This window comes from Heptranchias perlo, chromosome 20, assembly GCF_035084215.1.
Source record: "Heptranchias perlo isolate sHepPer1 chromosome 20, sHepPer1.hap1, whole genome shotgun sequence".
NCBI classification, from domain to species: Eukaryota; Metazoa; Chordata; class Chondrichthyes; order Hexanchiformes; family Hexanchidae; genus Heptranchias; species Heptranchias perlo.
Genome location: NC_090344.1, coordinates 45,155,270 through 45,179,697, shown reverse-complemented (window position 1 = coordinate 45,179,697; position 24,428 = coordinate 45,155,270). Strand labels below are relative to the sequence as shown.

General features: G+C 44.9%; 1 protein-coding gene across 2 annotated transcripts in view; it reads right to left on the bottom strand.

Annotated features, from left to right (window-relative positions):
• The window catches only part of LOC137335789 (pleckstrin homology domain-containing family A member 2-like), an 87,770-nt gene that overhangs the window by 9,272 nt on the left and 54,070 nt on the right, over positions 1-24,428 (bottom strand). For both annotated transcript variants that reach the window (XM_068001200.1, XM_068001201.1), the window contains exons 5-10: positions 19,256-19,353; positions 16,359-16,499; positions 5,989-6,135; positions 5,374-5,442; positions 3,545-3,609; positions 3,314-3,377 (exon numbers count right to left, since the gene is read on the bottom strand). In XM_068001200.1, the coding sequence (XP_067857301.1) occupies positions 3,314-3,377; positions 3,545-3,609; positions 5,374-5,442; positions 5,989-6,135; positions 16,359-16,499; positions 19,256-19,353 (584 nt within the window). The remainder of the gene's footprint in view (positions 1-3,313; positions 3,378-3,544; positions 3,610-5,373; positions 5,443-5,988; positions 6,136-16,358; positions 16,500-19,255; positions 19,354-24,428) is intronic.

The following is a 24,428-nucleotide window of genomic DNA, read 5'->3' as shown; positions in this document are numbered from 1 at the left end:
GGAAATGGCGCTGCTGATCTTTGGAAATCGTGCTTCCAATACAGTGGCGGTTGCTGAGTTTGGTCTCCCTCAGGAACTTTCATTTGGGGTACACCCACCCACACTATTCCGCTTACTAGAATTGCCCTTTTTGTAACCTGAAAAAATTCTGCACTGCTATGCAACAGCGCTGTCCAAGACTTTTAACGGTCTGGTTACTTCAAAATCCTCATGAGGTTAAGTGTGAAGTACAAATATAATGGTGCAATTATATTGCAGAACTGCTCCTTGAACAGATTCAGCAAACCAGCCGCCACTCCCATGCTGTAGGGCCTGCGCTGTTTGCATGGTGGTGTGCTTCCTACAACAGCTGGATCCACTTTAAAATACTGTGCAAACAGTGACTGTTTTGCTTGGGCTGGTGTCTTTCCCAGCAGCTGACTCACACAGAGCTGGGCACGAGCACATCAGCTTACTGGCAGCCAAGAACTGGGCTGTCTTTACATCCAACCACAAGCTACTTTGCATTTACGATGCAGTTGGAGACTGGGCCTGGAGATGGAGATATGGACTGAATCTATTTGGATAATGGGTGCGAACTCTACTGGCAGGAGTACTGCTGACTTTGGAGGGGACATCAACATATTTTGAACCTAAATAAATTGCTGGAACATCGATTAAGGCCCAGAACTGAAACAGTAAGACTTCAGCTTTTCAAGGCAAGTTCTGCTACCTCTTGCCTCCCAGATTGCCCTTCCTTTTGCACCGTTTGCTTTGGCCATTTTATATTTTAGATAAATGATTGGGGAAGGGGATGGGACTGGAGCCACTGAGGGCCACGCTTTCCCTGAAACCCCCTCCACTCCGGCGGCAGCCTGTCGCTGTTGGTGGCTGCTTTCTCCACCCGAAAAGAAAGAAGAAAAAGATAAAGAGAAGCAAAAAGAGTTAGGGAAAGAGAGAGACAGGAGGGGCTGAGACAGAAATGACAATACAGGTAAGTGAGAGGCCATATTTTCTTACCGTGACTTACCATGTCTAATGCCATGGAAGAACGACTAGTCAGTTTAGGAGTTTGAAAAAAAAATCTGCCACACAAATCTGCATGTGAACAACCCCAGAGAACATTCTGAATTACTTTGTAAAGTTCACCTTCCTCATTCTGTTGCACAACAGTGCGACATGCTGGCAGAAAAAAGATATGCAACACGAGGAAAAATGCCTGGGAATTTACACGCAGTATTGCTTTTCCGCCATCATGTGGTGCTGTTGCACTTTGTAAATCAGGTCTTCCGCTGTTCCGTGTACTGGTTATAAAGCAGCATCTTTTAATAGTGAAACAAGTGGGGATTTTACCTCTGACTGTAAAATATTTGCTGAAAATACTTCTAGCCGTTTCATGCTTCTAAATGAAACATGAAGTAAAGTAACAGTGTAGCAGCGAGGGAGTGCTGTTCTGTTGGAGATGCTCGAATTTGGATGAGATCGTAAATTGATACCAATTTGCCTCTACAGGTGGATGTAAAAGATCCCATGGCACTATTCAAAGAAGAGCAGGGGAATTCCCTTGGTCTCCTGGCCAACATTTATCCCTCAACCAACACCAAAGACAGATAAACTGATGATTTATTTCATTTGCTCTTTGTGGAACCCTGCTTTGTTCAAATCTGTGAAGTTGTCCTTATTGCAAGAGTGAAAGTTATCAAAGGTACCATAAAACATTTTACAACAATATATCTGGTTAGTCACCTAACATCAGCTCGGCCTGCAAAGCTCAGATCTGCAGGGATTGCAGGACCTGCCATTGCTCTGCGACCTTCTGTATTGCTTTCCGGAATGGCTAACTTAAGGGATAGATGTTGATCATGTACGGCAGTACACTGTGCACACTGGCTGCAACCTTTCTGCCTTTAACACCTCGGGGAGGTGGAATTTGTGGGCCAAACATGGGGTTGCAGTACGCTCAATGTATTATCTTGGACCACCTGCACTCTGCTGCAGGTGGTAGTTGAGGGCCTCGGTGGAATTTGTCTGCCCAGTTGTTGAAAGGGCATCACTGGTCTCTGTTGAAGAGTTGAGCCAGTCTGGTGTTGCCTTGTGCTTGAAATCCACTTGTGGTAAACACAGCTGGAAATTCCCCATTGCGCCAGTTTGGGGAAAGGACCAGAAGATTCTGAGGGATTTCCGAGGAAATGCATAAGCTTGCAAGGTGGTTAGTGCTGCCCCTTATCATATGGAATTTCTGTGCCCTTGTTGGCCTTTTCTGGGGTCAGGGAATTGGATGGGAAGCCCTTGCTTAGCTATTTGGGACAAGCTAAGTTCCAAACCGTAATTCCACAGGATTACGCTGCCTAACAGAAGTGTCAGTTTGGGAAGGCCGAGCCCTTTTTCATTCTTGGGACACTGCAGATGTCTGAGATGTAACCACGGTTTCTTGTCTGCTCCAAGATGCTGGTGTCGAGATCTCAGAACAGCTGCAAGCAGCAAATTACACACTGTAACATCGAATACCCTCAAAGCATTTCACTGTGTTGGTGTCAGTTTGTTTAGAAGCAGACTCAAAGATTCTGTCTACCTCACACTTCTCAATGGAAGCGAGCAACCAGAAATGAATTGGGCCTGGCCAAGTCTGGCCATGTAAGTTACCGAACCTGTGGCAAGGTGGAGTGCACATAAACATCTTTTAAACTCATAAATTGACAGAGTTTTTCTTGAGCTGGTGTTTATGAAAATAATATTTTAAGCAAACAGGAGCACTGTTCATGTGACCAAAGGAGACATTGTCAAAGGGGATTGGATGCAGTTGGGAGGTGGTGGGTCTGATGTTAGGTGACTGACCAGATAAATTTTTGTAAAATGTTTTATGATACTTTTGATAACTATCAATCTTGCAACGAGAACAACTTCACAGATTTCAATAAGAAAGATTCACGCTCTGAGGACAGAGTGCGGCACAGGCACGATGGGCCGAATGGCCTCCTTCTGTGCTGCGCCATTCTCTGATCACAGAGTGCAGCAGTGTGTTGGCAGCAGGTGCTGTGGGTCAAAGATGCTTTCACCCAGAGCATGGATTCGGAAGATTAGGCCCCATCTGAGGGATAGGCGTCATAAATGATCATAGAAGCTGACTCTGAACTTTGTTGAAAAAAGCATAGATCGCATTGAGTTTGATTGTTCAAGACTTTTGAGCCCACTTATGTGTTGCTTTTTTGTCTTACTGCATTGGTTGCTTCTGTTCTATGTTGTTCTCAGTCAGGGTTAAACTGCACTCTTTATTCTTTAATGTGCCCAGCTATGCAGATGGAGTGTAATATTTGAATATTTTTGAAAGAGTTACCTGAATGTAGAAAGTTCTAGATGTCGTGACTATTTCAAACAAATTATCCCTCATCAGTGCTTGACTGGGGGAAAAAAGACAAAATAAGTTAAGACAAAACATGAGACTGTGCATTTTATTTCAGTCACAAGAGTAAAAGCAAAGCCAGAAAGTGTTGAGTTCTGGAATAATAACATCACAGATTGGATAAAATTCATATATGGAACTTCTCAAACAAGTAATTTCATATACCTGCAGCTGCAGTTTTGGGCTTTGTGTATATCCTTAAGTGGTATTGCTCGAAGAGGTTCTTTTTCCTGAAACAGTATCATTTAAATAACGCAATCAGTTTTGAATGTCATGATGAGATATGCTTTTTGAAATAAATGCCGAACTCCCAGTGGTTTGTAGTAAATGCTTGGCAAGATAGAGATCAGCAAGTCCCCAGACTCAAATCTTGGTCTCCACGGAGTTAGCAGAGCTCATCCAGGGCACTACAGTTAAATACAGCCAGCATTCCTGCTTCTGAGTGCTATCCAGCAATCCCTGCCGGAAAGTCGCTGTGCATGGACGTTGGATGGGAGCAATTGGGCTCAGCTTTAATGTCTCATGGTTGGGGCGCCCACTCTCTAAGCTTACACATGAAGAACAGGCATTTGGGTGAGGTACTGGAGGGCTGCTTTTGCCTATGGAACCACACCCAGTATCATTCAGCACCGTCAGGGTGGGCAAAAGGAGAAAAAGACACTGGAAAATCTAAATGACTAATATCTTATCAAGTATATACATAGAAAACAAATGCCAATCCTTAATTAATGGGAGTCTGTGAGCAGCCATTGTACACGCTCTATTTTTGGAGGCATGCTGCAAAACTATTTATATTTAGAAGGACATTTGAGGCGCAGTACAAAGGGTAAGAGAATGCTTTCAGAAACTAGTTTCATCAAAAGGTGGGTACGGCAAATCCTTCCTCTGTCTTTCTCATGGCATTCTGTTGTCATTAAGACCAGTCCTTCGACATGACTAACCGCACGTGTTACTTAAAGCGCCCTTGACTTATTTCTTTTACAGGCAGTTTATAGAGGCAATTAAAAAACAAAGTCGTAAAGCATTAAAACTAATAGCAACATTCATTTTGTTTTGTTGCATCCATTTCTGTTGATTTTTGTTTTTACACATTTTCGGTTTAACCAGTTAATACTGAAGATATATAATGGGTGGGTGGGGGTAATGACTTTAAAGGGATACTGACGCAGCCTTTCAGGAAGTTGAATTAATTGAGATGCAATCATGAACCAGGAGATGATTCAAGCATCAACCGTTTGTTTTGTATCTGACTCCCTCACAGTAACCCTCAGGAAATATTCCATGCTGCTGCAATTGATCATATCAATCTGATTCATGGTGTTTTACCTCCTCCAGATTTTTTTCCCCTCTGTCCCCTTCTCGGCCTTCCTAAACGCAATGGCTCCCTGCTGGAGTGTTGCTTGGGTACTGGCTGTCCTCCCTTCTCTCGCCCAAGCAGCCATTCACCAAATGTCAGTGGGTTATTTGACTGAGGGGGCAGTGCAGCTGAGCACAATCCTAACCTTCCCATAAATCTCCAAGTGTGCACGGTCCAGCATTTTCCAAAGCACTAGATTATAGCAATGCCAAAACTCGCAATTTGTTTATTGTGTTTGCCGTGTTTTAACTTTCCCATTTCATGGGGATGGAAAGCAGAGGAAGAAAAAAAATGATGTTTGCTAATTTCTTACAGACACAGATGGTTGAGGCCATACGGGGACCTCACTGATAGCACAACATAATCATTACGTCTTTTATGATGTACCATGTCAGTACGATGTCAGGGTATGAGAGCTTGATGTACAGGCCCTGTATTATTTATATTTTACGTTATATCTGTGTTCCGTTCTTTTTGATGGCAGAACAACTGAGTGCAACTCGAGAAATCAGTAACTGTTAAAAAAAAACTTGCAATTCTAGTAAAAATGAAGCAAAAACTAAACTTGCACTCATGTAGAAGATGGTTCAAAAATGCCAAACCGTACTTGATTAAACATCGCCCTATTTAAACTTACTGATTCACATTTGAAGTAACTGAAAGAATTTTCATCGAGTGTGAAGTATCTCCTCTTCCAGCTTTTTCTCTGCAACATTAATTATAAATTCATTAGTGGACTGTTGGCGTTGCGCAAATGCATATTCGAAAACAAAGGAAAACTGAGAAAATGGAACGACATGGCATTACACTGAGAACCTGAGAAAGCTTGCCCATACCATCTTTAGGCTGCTGAGCATTGCTTAGGCACTCTAGCTGAATTATGGGGCTTGGACCTCATTTCAATAAGGTTCGGGCCCTTGTACACAGGCTCTAAGTGCCAGCAACACTTTGGGCCCACATTGTTCAGGGCTGAGCTGGTCAGGCACCTCATGGATCTCAGGCCTTTAGACCCAATAATACATGGCTCCAATGCCTAAAACACCAGGGCACTTTGGGCGCCTGCCATCAAAGTATTGGTATCAATGAGTTTGGGACCAATCTCAGATTCATCTTTTTCCTGGTCGGGAGTCCAATGCATGAGCTACCAATACATTTTAAATACAGCGTAATCCAAATAGCCTCCACACTGCAGTGGGATTGCAGCTCATATTCAGAAGCAAACTGCAAAATTCACATTAGCAAAAATACTCACCACAATGCCCTGTTTCACACAGAACCCACTCTTCAAAATCTGAGGTCCTATCGTTTGCTTGTTTCCCGACGGAATGTGACTTATGGAACGTTTCAAAACACAATGTGTAGCGGATTCAGCAGCTTCTTGACACTCGTCCCCATTCACCTTTAGGCCAGAGCAAAAAGACTGTCAGCTCATTGTCATAAACTGCCCACAGAATGCGCCATTGATCACATGGAATTCATTTGGTGTTGGATGAATGTTGGCCAGGACGACACAGGATAAACTCCCTGATCTCCTTTGAATCATCATCTTTGTCCACCTGAACAGGCAGAGTTCACACTGCTTTTAAGGCACAGGATTGCCCAGTTTGAAACTGAACAAAGGGTAAGATAGGAGCAGGCCATTTTGGTGGGAATCATGCTTTCAGTTGTGTGCCTTGTTGACTGCGAAAATTAATCCATTGATAAGTTATGACTGCACATTATAGCACAAGGAAGCAAGTGGAGAAAATAGACTTCCATTTCAGAACCCAGACTCAGCCCACGAAGAAGTGACTGCCTGAAATGGGTTGGAAACTTCATTTAACTATTAATTTGGAGGCGAGGTGGTCCAGCCCGCCACTTCCTGATGTTTACCATGCAAGACGTCCACTTGAAGTCACACCCCTATGTTGCTTGGTGAGTTGCTGGATAACTAGACAGATGACCATTTGCTCCCCCTCCCCCCCCACCAGAACCATCATTGACATCAATGGGTTTTTCTAATGGCAATGTTGTTCAATAGAAATCACTGACTAGCCACAGGTGTGGCGATGGGGACACTGTTTTAGCCACATGCACTAATTTCAGTAGAAAATGCTTTACATGCAAGACAGGATAAATGTACTTCACATGTACATTTACTCAACAAACATCTACCACCATTCCTTAACCACACAAGTAAAGCACTCACAATGATCAAAACACACTCCAACTCTCTGCTGTTCATCTTAACATTTTACCAACAATAAACGCACAAAAATGATCACATACACTTGTAAATTAGCATTCAGGTCACATGCCCAGCCATAGTGTTTATTACTCATTTTTTATCAATCACAAATGTAATTAGTCACATCTGGATTCCCAATTAGCCACATGTGACTAATGGCTAATGTACACTGTCCAATAGGAATCCTTCTGTTTGAGAAGTTTGTAAAAGGGTTCCAGGCAGGTCGTGCTATGTGAGAGGTGATTTATGCCCACCCACTAGTTCCCACACACCAACATCTGCAGACCGAGGTGAACATACCTTGACTGGCAGATCATTAGTGCCTGCGGAGGCTCCTGAAAGGAAGCCAGGACAGTGGACCTGATGGCACTCTAACACAAATGAGTGGCTGACTAACCTGACTTGAGCACATAATCTTGGCTAACACTTGAGTGCAGTACTGAGGGAGTACTGCAGTGCTGCAAGTTCCGTCATCTTAAAATAAGACCCAGTCTGCTTGTTGCAGTGAAAATAAAAAAAATCCCATGGCATTTGTTGAAGAGCAGGGAGTTCTCCCGGTCTCCTCACCAACATTCATCAGTCAACCACCACCATCAAAACAGATGAACCGATCATTTATCTAAATTGCTATTTGTGGGACAAATTGGCTGCTCCGTTTGCCAAGAGTGACTGCACTTGAAAGGTAATTCATTGTCTGTGAAGCCTGAAGCAGTGAAAGGCACTGTGTAAAGACAAGTTCTTTCTTTCTTTCTTTCCAACCACCCGTAATATTGGATGCCTGCTTGCGGCGTCCCAATCACAGTACGCCACATTTTCAATGGCACTGCAGGAAAGGAGAAATGCCATGGAGGACCAACAAGCCAGACTGGCCACAACCGCTAAGGTGCAGCCCGCCATTCATGCAGGCCCTTGGCACACATACCTGGAGATGACCGTGAGAAACTGTCTTCTTAGGGTCTGGATCAGCAAAAGAGCAGATGGAGCTGCTGTATTATCTGATCGAAGGATACCTGCAGCTACGATGCAGCAATGAGGTAAACATACCCGGTGACCGTAATCTTCCGCTTCGGCATGAGGGTTGGTACCACCTCTTTGCAGGCATGCTGCGAAGATGGCCTATTGGAGATGGTGCCATAGCACAGAGGGCAACTACCTCATGCACCACCAATGCCACCACCTCCACCTCAGCAAGTTGGCTTCATCACTTGCCTGGATCTTGGGTCTCCCTTCCCTTCATTTTGAGCTGTCTCTTCTTGCTCCCCTGCCCTTAAATTTTTTGGCAAAGGCTGACAAAGGGTTGAGATACCATCTGAGGTTTTCCAAAGGCTTCCAGAATTGTAGCACTTCTCTTTAATGGTCCCCTTCTCTTCAAATTTGACTTATGTCCAACTTTCCTCTCCCACCACTAGTCTGCCCTTGAGATCCATCCGTAATCTGAGCTCCTGTGTCTTCCTTGCACACGTTCAATACTGCACCTGCAGCTGCATATAATAATGATAATGAACTATCTTCAAAAAAAATTCGTCCATTTGTGTCTGTGCGAAACCTGTTCAGTTCAGGCATAAACTGCATCGTCCAGTGTTTGTTTTACAGTTTAGAGGTTTCCAGACATGCCACTGGTTTTTCAGACTGTACTAATTGTAAAGTGGACAGCCGACTGTGATGCTGCATCTCAAAACCAAAAGTCACCGTGTGAGTATGTGAATTGCTGGACTCCCTCCACACTGCTGAGTGCCCACTTTCAGTTACGTCACTGTGAGGAAGTGTCAATCAGAGGCCAGCTGCTTTTCTACACAAGGGAAGGATCAGTCCAGCGTGGTACCAGCAGAGGTCTGAAACAAGGCCACTAACCCACCCTTCTGGCAGCTCAGGGGAGACAAAGAAAAGAGAAGAAAATAACTTGGAAAGCAAAGGAGGAGTTTGTACCCTGTTAAAACAAAAGGCAAGACCTCCAAAAGGTTTTTGTTTCCTGTTTTTACGTGCACCTTGTAATGACATTAGCGGCATCTGCAAAGATGTCTATAGAGTTGGCCAGCCTGTCCTTATGGCAAATTGGAATAATGCCAGATCGATTCCGTTTGATCAATAAAGGAAACAGAATTCAAGGCTCCCCCACCCTTCATCCCCTGCTCTGCTCCTTTCTTGCCCCGAGGATCCTGAGGAAGAGATAGGGAACTCTGGTGACACTAACTGCGTGGTAATTTCACCAGAACACTGGATCCAGGGGCTTTTGTTTTCATATTTGGCAGTATGACAACAGGGTGCGGCTGGAGGAAACTCCAACAGGTACAGGTGTCTCACAGGTTGGGCACAGACAACAACAACAACTTGCATTTATATAGCACCTTTAATGTCGTAAAACGTCCCAAGGCCCTTCACAAGAGCGTAATCAGACAAAAATTGACACCGAACCAAAGAATATTAGGACCGGTGACCAAAAGCTTGGTCAGAGGTGAATTTTAAGGAGGGTCTTAAAGGAGGAGAGAGAGGGAGAGAGATGGAGAGGTTTAGGGAGGGAATTCCAAAGCTTAGGGTCTAGATGGCTGCTGACACACGTGAGGCGAAGGGAACGGGGGATGCGCAAGAGTCCAGAATTGGAGGAACACAGAGTTCTCAGAGGGTTGTAGGGCTGGAGGAGGTTATAGAGGTAGGGAGGGGCGAGGCCATGGAGGGATTTAAACACGAGGATGAGAATTTTACAACTGAGGTGTTGCCGGCCTGGGAGCCAATGTAGGTCAGCGAGCAAAGGGGTGATGGGTGAACAGGACTTGGTGCAGGTTAGAATACAGGCAGCAGAGTTTTAAATGAGCTGAAGTTTATCGAGAGTGGAAAATGGGAGGACAGGCTTGCAGAGATTGTGAAGGAGGTACCAATGTGTGTGTCAGAGATTCCCCAGAGCCCAGTGCGTGCTTGAGCAACTCCAGTTGAACTCGTGGTTAACTCTGTGTCTCAGCTTGTTCCGGACACAAACCATTGTACCATTATTCTACTAACAGTGTGTGAAGAGGGTGTCAGTGTTCAAAAGTCCCTCAAAAAAACTTGGGGCTTCCCATGACATTTTAACCCCTTTAGAAGCGAAAGATCTTTTCTCGTGTCTGAAAAGCAGACAATTTCTGACACTTGAAAAAAAAATTACATTCAGGAAAAATATAAAATGTTTGTTACAGAGGCTAATAAAAACTAAGCAGAAGATAAACAGACTCTCCATAACTTCTTTATATAACTCTCCATAGTGTCTGTTCATTCTAACACATGTTTTTCATCTTGGTTGTAATCTCCTCATTAACAGAAGAAACCATATTAAATTTCCTCTCATCAACCTCACTGTGACACTTTCTAATACACAACAACTTCCAATTTAAGCACGAGGTTCATGGTTTCTCATCCCCCTCTGTACTGGATGGCAGTGTTTTTAAGCTGCTGGGCTGTACAGCCATGCCTCCCCCACAATGATGTTTTGGTGTTGGTGCCAGTGCTCTGAATCTGTTCTGTAATGTAAACAGGGTGAAGTCAGAGAACCAGCCGCCTCACCACATTGCACAACCACGAGAAGAAAGCACCATAAAACTCCTGACATTTGACCTCTGCCTGACTACCCTTCCTTCGATGGTTTAGTGGGCAGACACACCTCGTGTTGTGTTACTTAGCTACGCAGACCAGAGCTGCACAGGTTTGATTTTCCAATCTGTGCTGAGCTCTCAGCTGGGGCAATAGCATAGCTGCTAGCTTCAGCACCCTTCGTCTGCAGAAAGAAAGACTTGCTTTTATACGGCACCTTTCAGGACATCCCAAAGTGCTTTACAGCCAATGAAGTACTTTTGAAGTGTGGTCAATGTTGCAATGTAGGAAACATTAAACCCAGGACCCTCTGGTCTGTGTAGCTCAGTAACACAACACGCGGTGTGTAATGCAGAGGGGGAAGAACCAGCCAGAGTTCCCACTATCTCGTGACTCCGGTGGAAAGTGAGTGTGTGCAGAATGAGGCTCGGTTGGTGATGCTTTTTTAAGCTGAATGCCCCACCTACTCTTACTGCTTAGGTTCACGCATGAGGAGAGACCACTTCGATGGCAGCAGCTGGCACCAATGTCTGCCAGCAGTAAATTGGAGCATGTGAAAATAATGTCTTTCTGAAAAAAAATATTTTCACATCTTCAAGTAAGTGTAAGGGGTGACTCTTAATCCAGCTCTCCCGCAGGGGAGCATCGCTTGCAGGGAGCGCACCTTCCATGGATGAAAAATCACCTGTAACTTCCTACAGTCCACTCCCTACAAACACCACTCCTCACTGGGAGTGTTAGATCACAGAATCAGCCCTTTCGAGTGATTCTAAATTATTTAAACCCTGGCCTTGGTACCAGCACCAGATCAGTGGTCAGTGCTCAAGGGGACAAGAGTGTAAATTCACGGATCCCATGCCCTCAGTAAGGGAAGGGAATGTGGATCAGCGCTATTTCCCCCACCTGCCCTCCCATCAAGAATCATTTCCTGCTGGGAGGTGCTGAATTTCTTCCATGCAGAGCAGATTCAAGACACTTCTGTAAAAAGAAAATTACGACAGCACATGTCACAGAACAAAACCTGATGCAACATTTTTTCACCTTTAAGTACAGTTCCCAGTCTTTGAAAGCTGAAGTGGTTTTATTCTGCGCAGATCGTAATTGAGTTGGGCAACTGCACGGATATGATTGACCAAATAAGATAATTCTCACTGTTAGAATGTGATTGATGAAGCTGAAATTTTCCACTGCATTCTGCACAACACACCTGATCCAAACTATTCTTTTCCCGATAGAAGCTTAGCTTTAAAAAGTGTTCGCAAACTATTGGGGGAAAAAAAACTGCAGTATAATTTTTCATTTTGTTGGATAATCTCGCCCTGCTGACCCCTGGTAGAGGCGCAGTGTTGGATAGAGGGAGAGAATTTTCTTGGCTCCATTCCTGAAAACGGGGGAACTCACCCTGGGGTCCAGTTACCTGAGAGGCAGCAGCCCTCCGAGACTTCACCATTTAGCATTGGTGACCCTTGCCTTTTCTTAATTAAACTACAAGGAGACATTGGGTTGCCCCAACGTCAATGTCGTCAAACAAAAAAAAACCTAACAAAAGTGCCCCCTTTTTAGAGGGGCACAACTAATAGAAAACTAAACCGTAAAACACAGGAAATGTATAAAATTAAATAATATTATTTGCTGCGTCCACCATGCCCTCCGGTCCCTGCAGTGCTCACCGGTCGCGGAAGGTCTCAAGTGTACTGACAGACACCGTGTGCTCCTTTTCTGGACTTGAGCACATAAACTAGGCTGGCACTTCAACCAACACCATCAAAAACAGATTAACTGGTCATTTATCTCACTCTCAGGTGGATGTAAAAGATTCCGGAAGGAATAAGGAAATAGTGAAGTGGTGCCAGAGGTTCACTGGTAACTTTCAAAAGGGAACTGGATAAATACATGAAAAGGAAATATTCTGGGCTACGAGGAAAGAGCAAGGGGTTGGATTAATTGGACAGCTCTTTCAAAGAGCGGGCACAGGCATGATGGGCTGAATGACCTCCTTTTGTGCTGTAAGATTCTGTGATTTTATGCAAATAGGCAAGATTACTGACAAGGAGATAAACAGGCCTGAAGGGGGAGACAAGGTTAGTAGAAATTGTCACATTTTAAATCCTTTACTTAAATTGCATTTTAAGTGCTGATTCTTGCAGCTTAGGTTCATTATTATACTAATTATCTGCTCCTGGCATTTGAGCTTTATTACTGTGATCATAATGTGAAAGTGCGTGAGCTGAAAACTTAAAAAACTAACAGAGCCTACTGTTCCCTTGGGCCTGCTGGCAGTGTAAGGGTTATTAACCCCCGGACAGGCTGCAGATTTTACATGTAATTTTGCATCCGCCATTAGTTCAGTGAGGTGCTGCCAGCTTTATTTTTTAAAAGCTCAAACTGCTGATGTGGTTGGGCTCAGGTTGCTGTCACGTGACGAGGGTTAGTTGATAAGGTGGTTGACCGTTGATGGTTAACGTCTGGTTCGGTTATCTGATTATTCTCGTATTCCAGTAATCCTAAATAATGAAGGAATACTTTGTAGCCCCGGCAAGTGAGCTAGTTTATTTCATAATGCTCACCGGGAGAGGTGTTCAGAAAATGTTTGCAAACTTCTTGTGGAACATTACGTGCGTGTGTTTAAAAAACCGTTTATAGGGTGTTCTGGTACTCAAATGGTTAAAGGAACATTTTTTTTTTCAAATGAGGAAGAGTGGTGCAGATGTGAGCCCAATGTAAATATAATTTCTAAATTAGTAATTTTTGTTCTGTGGTTGCCACAAGTGACTGACTTGGCTGATGAGATAACCGAACCAGACGTTAACCATCAACGGTCAACCACCTTATCAACTCACCCTCGTCACATGACAGCAACCTGAGCCCAACCACATCAGCAGTTTGAGTGTTAAAAAATAAAGCTTGCAGCATCTCACTGAACTTCTGGCAGATGTGAAGTTACGTGTGAAATTTGCTTTTCGTTTTTATTTGACTTGAATGTTTTATTTTAGCAACTCTGGGAAAGTTTTAATCACTTTGTTTTCTCGTGGTCTTTATATGAACGAGAATACAAAAGGAAAGGTGAGCAAGGGGTGGATTGGCAACCCCCTCCGAAAGAGTGCAGGGTTCTCACGGAATAATGGGGCGATGGGGCGCCCATAATACAGCCAGATGGAACCATTCGCTAGGGCATTTAGGAAATCTCCCAATTTCCCACACGGCCCCTGAAGGTGAGTAAAAATCATCAGGCCCATCAGTGCTCACCCCATTCACCAGAGAGAACAACGTGACAAGGCCAACTGCTAGTGGTGTGCTCACTTGTGGGGGAGGGGGAGAAAAAAAAACCTGTGACCAAATTCAAGAAAAATTCTGGGAAATTCCTCCCCAGCTACCCACGCGCAAGATTCCAGGAGACTGTGGCTTCCCATGGACCTACTTGCCTCACCACGTGCTGCCCCCTCACTGAAATTTCCATGTTCTGCCCGGCCTTGGTCTCTGCACTGAGCAACTCCTTGTCTTTGGTGATTTCAAACTCGCCTCCCCTCAGCTTCTCCCTTCACGGTGATTCCCCAGTCGCACATATGGCTACTTCCTCAATCCTGTGATCACACGAGGCTTTGACTCTGCCAAGATTTCCATCTGTGGCAGAACCCTCAAAGACCCCTTTGTTATGTCCTTCCTTGGACACATCCCGCTGACAGGCCAAACCCTTGCTTTCACTTTTTGTCCTTGGAAAGAATTACCCCCCTCTCGAACCCCAACTTTCCATTTCTCTGGCCCTCCGCAGATATTCATGCCTTGAGGACATTTGGGGATGACAGATACGAGGTGGGGGAATGGTGCATGGAGATCACTCACATGAGGCAGGAACAAAAGTAAAAGATGGATCAGAAGTACCTTCAATAAGGTCAGGTCGGCTCAGAAACTAATAGGGGCAAAACCTATTTGAGCTACAGGTGTCAATTTGGATATCCAAACTCACCTCAGGAACTGGATACACAGCCAGCAATTTGGACACGTGCCAGCACAAAGGGCAACAAATGTGATGCTACATGTTCTCTCTCTCCCCCACCCCCCACCCCCGGATTATTCTGCCTGCCAAATACCCATCTTCTTCCACCTATTGTAAAATCTTACCTGCCATTAAATGCACCCATGTTGCTTTTAAAAAAAAAATCCCATGTGGATTTTTTTGTCACGGGCACAATGAAGAGCAATAGCTTTGAACTTGCCCCACTGAGAGTTCCACTCAACCATCCATCCTTGATCTTCACACTGAGTCCAATTTGTCTCCCTGGGTCTCAGCGTGCAAAATCAGCAACGCTAAGTGAAAACCTTAATTCAGTTGTTAATGCAGATTTCTTGAAGAACATTGAGCCAATTTGAGTTTGCTTCTTTCTGGTGGGTTGGGCAGCACAGCACTGCAGTTTAAGTCTGTAGAAATTGCCCTATCATGGGCTCCACCCAATTTGAGAAGATGCTGTTTGAAAGTTTCTCTGTTGGTCAAATAATCTGACAATCTACATCACTGAACAGAGACTGACTGACAGTTCCATTGTCCCAGCAGTTCAGGAGCCATTAGTTACCCACAGATTATTTGATCATCTCTGATGCTAAAGGTTGCATGGATAAATGTAGGAATTTAAAATGTGTTAATAAGTAACATTAACTGTTTGCTGTGACTATTCCACAAACTTGCTACATTATGTGAAAAATACTGGTGATCAACTGCCCCACTTTGTCTTATTTTGTGTGATACATTAAAATCTTACTGTTGGTTTCTCCCATTTAATACACTCTCAACTTTGGCTTCCTTAATGTATCATGCTGCAAAAATAGCCATCTCTTAGTTACTTTCTATCACTGCAGAAAAAATAACTGTCTTACCTTCTGCCTTTAATAAATAACAGTTTTCTTCCTGCCGTGTTATGCACACGGCCAAATATGGCAGTCCCAATGTCTCTTCCTGTCACATGAGGCCGGTGTACTGTGAACTGCAGTCTGAAACTGTTAAATATTAAGTCTGGCCCTCTCTCCGTGAATGACATTATAACACAACCCAAGCCAGATGTTGCTGTATTTCAATGTATGAATTGCACTTGTAGTTCGTGATGCCAATCGGTTTCTTTTTTTAAAAAAAAGTGGTATTGCACAAGCCAGTTAAATAGGTGTTTGCATGAAAGGAATATTTTCTTCCACAGTCCAGTGGCAAAACTGCCAACTTGTCAGATTAGTTAAGACCTGGGTTTAGAGACCCAAAACTTGGAAGTGTTTCAAGTGAATCCTGCAAAGCTGATGAATATTTGAGTAAATTTTGCATACACCTCAGGTGCTGGGATCAGATTATACTACATTTTACACCCTCTTATCACTATATGCAAATCTGCTGGTTTAGTAACCTAGTCCACGGCACTGATGAAGCACACTATTACCAGTTGCGGGAAGTGTGTGTACTTTTAATGGTGTTGGTTTCAGGAATGTTTTCATTGCAGACCGATGGGCTAAAAGTCTCTTCTCTCAAAGAACTGCAGTCGTCCCTGTGAAAGAAGCTTGGTGTGGGTCCAAATGCAAAACCCCATATAATTTGGCAGTAAACTGGCAATCTCGTTCAGAGGGGTTGTGGCATGTGGAAAAAGTCTACTCTTAGTATAGCGAGGCTTGCTCATCCATTGGGTTGGGGTTGAGGCATATTGCGGGGGCAGAGTGCAAGAAGCACCGCATCTGGCTGTTCTTTACCTCAACTTCGAATATTTAAACCCCTCCCAAAAAAAACTCACCAAAACTGCATTTAATACTGATTCCAAAATTTGGAAGAAGGAGGCAAATAAATTTTCAGTGGGATAGTCAGTTCTCACCTGATTGATGGGTGTTTGCACTACAACACCTCCAATGATTTCAGTCTTGTATGGAATCTGTTTTCTCCCAGTCTGGGCTTCTGTTGTAGGGTTTTTTATTTCTGCACTGGGCTGTGGGTCATTCACCTTGCCCTTTGGCACCTGCAAATATAAAATGGAAAAAAAAAACTTAGCAAGAAAACTAAAGTACTACCCTATATCCAGGCCCCAAATTATTAGAGGTCAAAGATCACACACGGGCTATATTTCTTTATATTAGCCACAGTGTGAGAAATAGATGTATCACTCAGTTCATTGATGTAGAGTTTCAGAAAAGTCAGCTTTGTGGTCTCAGGAGGTTGAGGAAACTGCTTGCACTATTTAATAAGTGCCACCAAGTATGTAAATTATGAAGCAAATTAGCACCCACAAAAAAATCTGTGAACGTCACAGAGCAATTGTTGCTGTTCATGAAGTCTATTTGTACTTTCAGTGAGTTTTCACAAAATAGTACAAGACTCAACCCTTTGGAACCCGTGTGAAAAGCATCCTGAAATTTCTATGATGTCGGAGAAATGTTCGATTTTATCAGTTGCAAAAATAACACCTCCAAAACTTTGACAGCATTGTGTTTGGGCGCAAGCCCCACAATACCCTCCAAACTCTAGCTAACAATCACAACGCACTCAACTGAACATCCTTCTACTGACTGATAGCACAAGGAGCACCGATATCGGAACAGATCCCCTGCCACTGTTTTTGTAACTTACATTTGTTTTTAAAGTCAATGAATTGTTATCAGTTAATGTTTCAGAAATTCTCCCCGACTCTCTCTCCCTCATAGGACAATGAAAATGTACGTATAACAAAAGAGAACACTGATGTGGAGATGCCGGTGATGGACTGGAATGGGGTGATGCGTTACCTGCTTTGTTTCACTTGGAAGAAAGGCCCTGTTTTTGCACACAGGATCTTTCACCACCATGAAATAACCCAGCGATAGATCCCTATCAGTGTGGTACTTACTGAGTACCACACCAGCACAAGTTTATTCTCAAATCTAATCAACTACATGCGTCAATTTAAATTTTACAAAAGCATAACACAGCAATGGTCGTATTTTTTGGGGGGGCGGGTGGTAAATGACAGTTTTGTAACCAGAGGCATTTTACTGGTGATGGCAGGAAACTCAAGACATGAAGAGGAAAAAAAATGTCATTTCCTGAACCGGAAATAGCCTGCTGACACTCTGGTCAGGTTGGTGGGAGCTCAACAGGCCACTCAGAGTCAGGTTCTGTGCAAAAAAAAAACATTCAGCCAAGTAAAAAGTACTTCAGCTGGTAAAAAAGTTTTGTTGTACAAGAGGTGAAAGTTTGACACTTGGTCAGAATGGCACGTCAACTATATGTGGGCCCGACAGCGTCCAATTTTATTACAGGGCAAGGCAGAGCACTCACTTCCACTGCTGCTTCATCAGTCGGAGTCCTCTTCGTTCCCTGCCTGTGCAGCGCACCAGTGTGCCTCCTCCCCCGCCCCTACCAAATGTTCCCCATCCCCATCGATGCCAGATGCCAAGACCCCCTTCTTTCTCAGCCCTGCCAGACCCCTCCTCAGTGCTGTCAGCACCTGGGACTCCTCTCCTCCCCTCTACATGCTGCCAGATCCCAGCCAATGCTGTCAGAGCACAGGTACCGACCCTGGTGCAACCCAATCCCACATTCCACCCCAATGCTGGCAAGCCCCACACTCCACCCACCTCCCTCCCCCCAGCTGGAGAATGGAGGCTGATAAATAAAAGGGAGAAAAATAATTTAGAAATCAAAAGTAAAAATTAGTGATAATTTTGCATATAAGGATCAAAACCTTTAACATTTCAGGTCAATGACCTTTCGAGTTCTGTTAAAGGGTCAATGACCTGAAACGTTAACTCTGATTCTTTCTCCACAGATGCTGCCTCACTTGCTGAGTATTTCCAGCATTTTCTGTTTTAATTGCAAAACGTCAAAGTGGAGTAAAACCTAAATTTATCCATTTTGTTTTGTTGCTTATTGCCATTGCATTGCTGATTTCGGTGCTCAGTGTATTTATTAGGCAATGGATTTTTAATGTCTAATGTTTGTTGCTCACTGCTGTGTCCCAAGATTCGGATCACTATTACCCTGAGGCTTGTGTACTTGTTTATTATATTTCACTAATTTCCGCTGCTGTCTGCAGCTCCTTTTAATTGGAGCAGTTCTGGCTCAAGCTGATACAATGTGGTTTTATCAGTGGCTTTACCAACCCTCATTACATTACTCAGATAATCTGTTACATCGTTCTTCCCTGGGTTTGTCTGTGCATGTTCTTAATATATATACATATCTAAATATATTGTTTCCCATTTTCTGATTGTATTAACGTGCCATCCTACTTCTTTTGAAGAAGGATCCGCTCCCGAAATGTGAACTTATCTGTTCTCACAACAGGTCAGTCAACATCTGTAGAATGTTTCCACCATTGCCTGCTTTTAGTCTGGTCATTCCTGCATTTGCCGTTTGTGGGACCTTGCTGTGCGCAAACTTGCTGGGGGACAATTAGAGCTTTCAAGACTCAGATCGATAGATTTTTATTAAGAAAAGACATCAAGGCATATGGAGCAAAGGTGGGTAAATGGAGTTGAGGTACAGATTAGCCATGATCTAATTTAATGGCGGATCAGGCTGGAGGGGCTGAATAGCATACTCCTGTTCCTATGACCTATGGAACATTCAGAAGGCAAGTTGGCTGCTGTAGGGAATCCCCTAGCACAGGGCTCAATAGTTTGGCCAGAGGTAGCATGCGGTGCAGGAAGGTGATCTGTGCTGAAGTGCGAGTGGAAGTTGCCTGCCCTCATTCTAACTCCAAAAAAGGGAAGGACAGTAGGAAAAAATATCACTTACTGTAATTTTGCATGACTTGTTTAAAGCGTCAACCCAGGCAAGTAAATCATTCTTATCATTGGCTTGTAGGAAGTAGCGGCGTAAACCTGCATTTATAACTGCAATTAAAAGAGAAATGGTTTTGTTAGACCGTGATCAACAAAATACATGTACAGTGCGTTGAACAAGTAAACAGTTAGTAAGAATTCATGCCACTGATCTACAATCTACAATACAGCTGGGAGGCATGGAGCTATAAGACATGGATTCATCGCCCAAGTGAGGAGCAGCTGATTTGAGAGCTCTGCTGTCCAGGGATGGAGCAAGTGGGGTAAGTTACCCCAGGGCTTGTGCACCCACTCGGGGCTGGTCATCGGCAGTGTACTGGGAATAGCCACCTGTCGACTCTTGGCCAGGTATAGCGTGCAGTGCAGGAAAGCCATAAAGAAGGATATTTTCCAAATAGTTGGAAAGAAACAATAATTTTTTTTTCTCTTGTCGGATTTTCTCCCGTTCTTTCTTCAAGGCTCTGTCTCCTTACTGGGTTACTGTTCCACAGGGGGCCAGGCAACCCCTGGTATCTGGCCCAAGTGGTATTCCTCATGTGAGAGATCTGGACAGTGAGTGTTGGCAAAATATTGGGCCATCACAGCTGAGCCCATGCAATACCCACACATGCAACTTCCAGCAAGGGTTATTGTTCGGAACAGCAACAGCTGATTATCAAGATTCCCAGGGACCACCTCATCCATATAACTCTCCAATTACGCATTTCTTTTACCAACTGAGCCATTTACTCTATTCTAATATGAGCATGTTCTAGCGCAGTGGTGTGGCCTGGGTTTTTTTTTATTCTTGCAGGAATTTGCCCTGTTGTGACAGCAGCAATGGCTGGGCTTAAATCTGTAGGAGTGAACAGGTGGAAGTGAAACTAGTTCAAATTTTTTTTTAAAGTACAGAGCTTCTTACTGTAAGGATATCTTTATAATCTGTTCCCACGAACACTGCACTAACAAATGATTTCCAATAACAGTCCCTTCCACGTGACCAAAAGTGTGACTACCATGAAAAATATTTGAGAAGAAGTCAGGACAAAACATTTCACGGTAATTGATCGAAACTGAATTCCTTACCGAGGGATAACAACATATCCTTTTTCTGCAGAATGGAAAGGATGTATTGTGCAGTGTGGAAGTAGGGTTGCATCAAATGCAGTGGGACTGAGATGGGCTCTGAACTTCAAATAGGAGGGGGAATCTGGCCTGGTTGTCCTGCTATGTTTAGCATGAAGTCCACTCCTGAAGGAGATCTTACGATATCACGATTTTAATGCTTCCACTGCACAGTGTCGTACGACGAGCATACATATAGGAAATTCAGGTGCGGAGCTGATTTGTGGTTCACGTAGCTTTCTGTCCATTGAAATTGATGTCGACCTCCTGCTTGGTATCGCTTTTGTTGCCTGCATCTACACAACTACTCCTCCCAGGCATTTTTGGTTGTCTTTTCAGGTGGGATTCCCTCATTGCACTAGCACAGAAGTCTGCGATCATCACAAGGGCACGTGACAGAAATGTTAAGAGCGCAAATCGGCATTTTGAAACTTAAGATAAAAACCCCACCACCAAATTTGTCAAAGCCAGAAAGGGCTGAAAACAGACATGAATCCGAGACAATAAACACCGAAGACCGGAACGCTGTACAAAGGCAGATTATCCATTCGCTGAGCAGTGCTGGTGGGACTGGGGACCAGTGTCCGAACCATGCTTCATTCTGACAGGGCAGCTGGTCTCACTTGAATTTGTGAGGTCAGCTCGTCTAAATAATTTGCACGTGCTCCCTGCACACCTTGGCCCAGGCACAGGGAACATTCTTGCTGCGCAGTTGGGATATCCGGCCAGCCAGCAGCTCTTTAAGGGCTGCTGCTCGCATTCAAAGAGATGCAACCACCTAAGGGTAAGTGGCTGCACATAAGGGCAAATTTCTGAGAGTCCTTGTAAAAGTTGAGTGTGGATTTTAAACCGGGGTGGGGGGTTGGTGCGGTGGTGGGAAGAAATGAAACAGAAAAATGAAGCAAAGCAAACCCAACATTGATGCACAAAACAGAGTCTGTGACCATAGTGGTTATGTTACTGGGCTAGTAATCCAGAGGCCTGGACTAAAATCTAGAGTCATGAGTTCAAATCCCGCCACGGCAGCTGGCGAATTTAAATTCAATTAATTAATTAAATTCAATTAATTAAATAAAAATCTGGAATTAAAATACTAGTATCAGTAATGATGGCCATGAAACTACCGGATTGTCGTAAAAACCCATCTGGTTCACTAATGTCCTTTAGGGAAGGAAGCCTGCCGCCCTTACCCGGTCTGGCCTATATGTGACTCCAGACCCACAGCAATGTGGTTGATTCTTAATTGCCCTCTGAAATGGCCGAGCAAGCCACTCAGTTGTAAAATCTCGCTACAAAAAGTCATAATAAGAATAAAACCGGACGGACCACCCGGCATCGGACCACTAGGCACCGGACACGACAACGGCAAAACACCAAGCCCAGTCGACCCTGCAAGGTCCTCCTTACTAACATCTGGGGACTTGTGCCAAAGTTGGGAGAGCTGTCCCACAGACTAGTCAAGCAACAGCCTGACATAGCCATACTCACAGAATCATATCTTTCAGCCAACGTCCCAGACTCTTCCATCACCATCCCTGGGTATGTCCTGTCCCACCGGCAGGACAGACCCACCAGAGGTGGCGGTACAGTGATATACAGTCAGGAGGGAGTGGCCCTGGGAGTCCTCAACATTGACTCTGGACCCCATGAAATCTCATGGCATCAGGTCAAACATGGGCAAGGAAACCTCCTGCTGATTACCACCTACCGTCCTCCCTCAGCTGATGAATCAGTCCTCCTCCATGTTGAGCACCACTTGGAGGAAGCACTGAGGGTAGCAAGGGCACAGAATGTACTCTGGGTGGGGGACTTCAATGTCCATCACCAAGAGTGGCTCGGCAGCACCACTACTGACCGAGCTGGCCGAGTCCTGAAGGACATAGCTGCTAGACTGGGCCTGCGGCAGGTGGTGAGCGAACCAACACGAGGGAAAAACTTACTTGACCTCGTCCTCACCAATCTACCTGTCGCAAATGCATCTGTCCATGACAGTATTGGTGGGAGTGACCACCGCACAGTCCTCGTGGAGATGAAATCCCGTCTTCGCACTGAGGACACCATCCAACGTGTTGTGTGGCACTACCACCGTGCTAAATGGGATAGATTCAGAACAGATCTAGCAGCTCAAAACTGGGCATCCATGAGGCGCTGTGGGCCATCAGCAGCAGCAGAATTGTATTCCAGCACAATCTGTAACCTCATGGCCCGGCATATTCCTCACTCCACCATTACCAACAAGCCAGGGGATCAACCCTGGTTCAATGAGGAGTGTAGAAGAGCATGCCAGGAACAGCACCAGGCGTACCTAAAAATGAGGTGCCAACCTGGTGAAGCTACAACTCAGGACTACATGCATGCTAAACAGCGGAAGCAACATGCTATAGTCAGAGCTAAGCGATTCCACAACCAACGGATCAGATCAAAGCTCTGCAGTCCTGCCACATCCAGTCGTGAATGGTGGTGGACAATTAAACAACTAACGGGAGGAGGAGGCTCTGCAAACATCCCCATTCTCAATGATGGCGGAGTCCAGCACGTGAGTGCAAAAGACAAGGCCGAAGCATTTGCAACCATCTTCAGCCAGAAGTGCCGAGTGGATAATCCATCTCAGCCTCCTCCCGATATCCCCACCATCACGGAAGCCAGTCTTCGGCCAATTCGATTCACTCCACGTGATATCAAGAAACGGCTGAGTGCACTGGATACAGCAAAGGCTATGGGCCCCGACAACATCCCAGCTGCAGTGCTGAAGACTTGTGCTCCAGAACTAGCTGCGCCTCTAGCCAAGCTGTTCCAGTACAGCTACAACACTGGCATCCACCCGACAATGTGGAAAATTGCCCAGGTATGTCCTGTCCACAAAAAGCAGGACAAATCCAATCCGGCCAATTACCGCCCCATCAGTCTACTCTCAATCATCAGCAAAGTGATGGAAGGTGTCGTCGACAGTGCTATCAAGCGGCACTTACTCACCAATAACCTGCTCACCGATGCTCAGTTTGGGTTCCGCCAGGACTTCTCGGCTCCAGACCTCATTACAGCCTTGGTCCAAACATGGACAAAAGAGCTGAATTCCAGAGGTGAGGTGAGAGTGACTGCCCTTGACATCAAGGCAGCATTTGACCGAGTGTGGCACCAAGGAGCCCTAGTAAAATTGAAGTCAATGGGAATCAGGGGGAAAACTCTCCAGTGGCTGGAGTCATACCTAGCACAAAGGAAGATGGTAGTGGTTGTTGGAGGCCAATCATCTCAGCCCCAGGGCATTGCTGCAGGAGTTCCTCAGGGCAGTGTCCTAGGCCCAACCATCTTCAGCTGCTTCATCAATGACCTTCCCTCCATCATAAGGTCAGAAATGGGGATGTTCGCTGATGACTGCACAGTGTTCAGTTCCATTCGCAACCCCTCAGATAATGAAGCAGTCCGAGCCTGCATGCAGCAAGACCTGGACAACATCCAGGCTTGGGCTCATAAGTGGCAAGTAACATTCGCACCAGATAAGTGCCAGGCAATGACCATCTCCAACAAGAGAGAGTCTAACCACCTCCCCTTGACATTCAACGGCATTACCATCGCCGAATCCCCCACCATCAACATCCTTGGGGTCACCATTGACCAGAAACTTAACTGGACCAGCCATATAAATACTGTGGCTACGAGAGCAGGTCAGAGGCTGGGTATTCTGCGGCGAGTGACTCACCTCCTGACTCCCCAAAGCCTTTCCACCATCTACAAGGCACAAGTCAGGAGTGTGATGGAATACTCTCCACTTGCCTGGATGAGTGCAGCTCCAACAACACTCAAGAAGCTCGACACCATCCAGGACAAAGCAGCCCGCTTGATTGGCACCCCATCCACCACCCTAAACATTCACTCCCTTCACCACCGGCGCACTGTGGCTGCAGTGTGTACCATCCACAGGATGCACTGCAGCAACTCGCCAAGGCTTCTTCGACAGCACCTCCCAAACCCGCGACCTCTACCACCTAGAAGGACAAGGGCAGCAGGCGCATGGGAACAACACC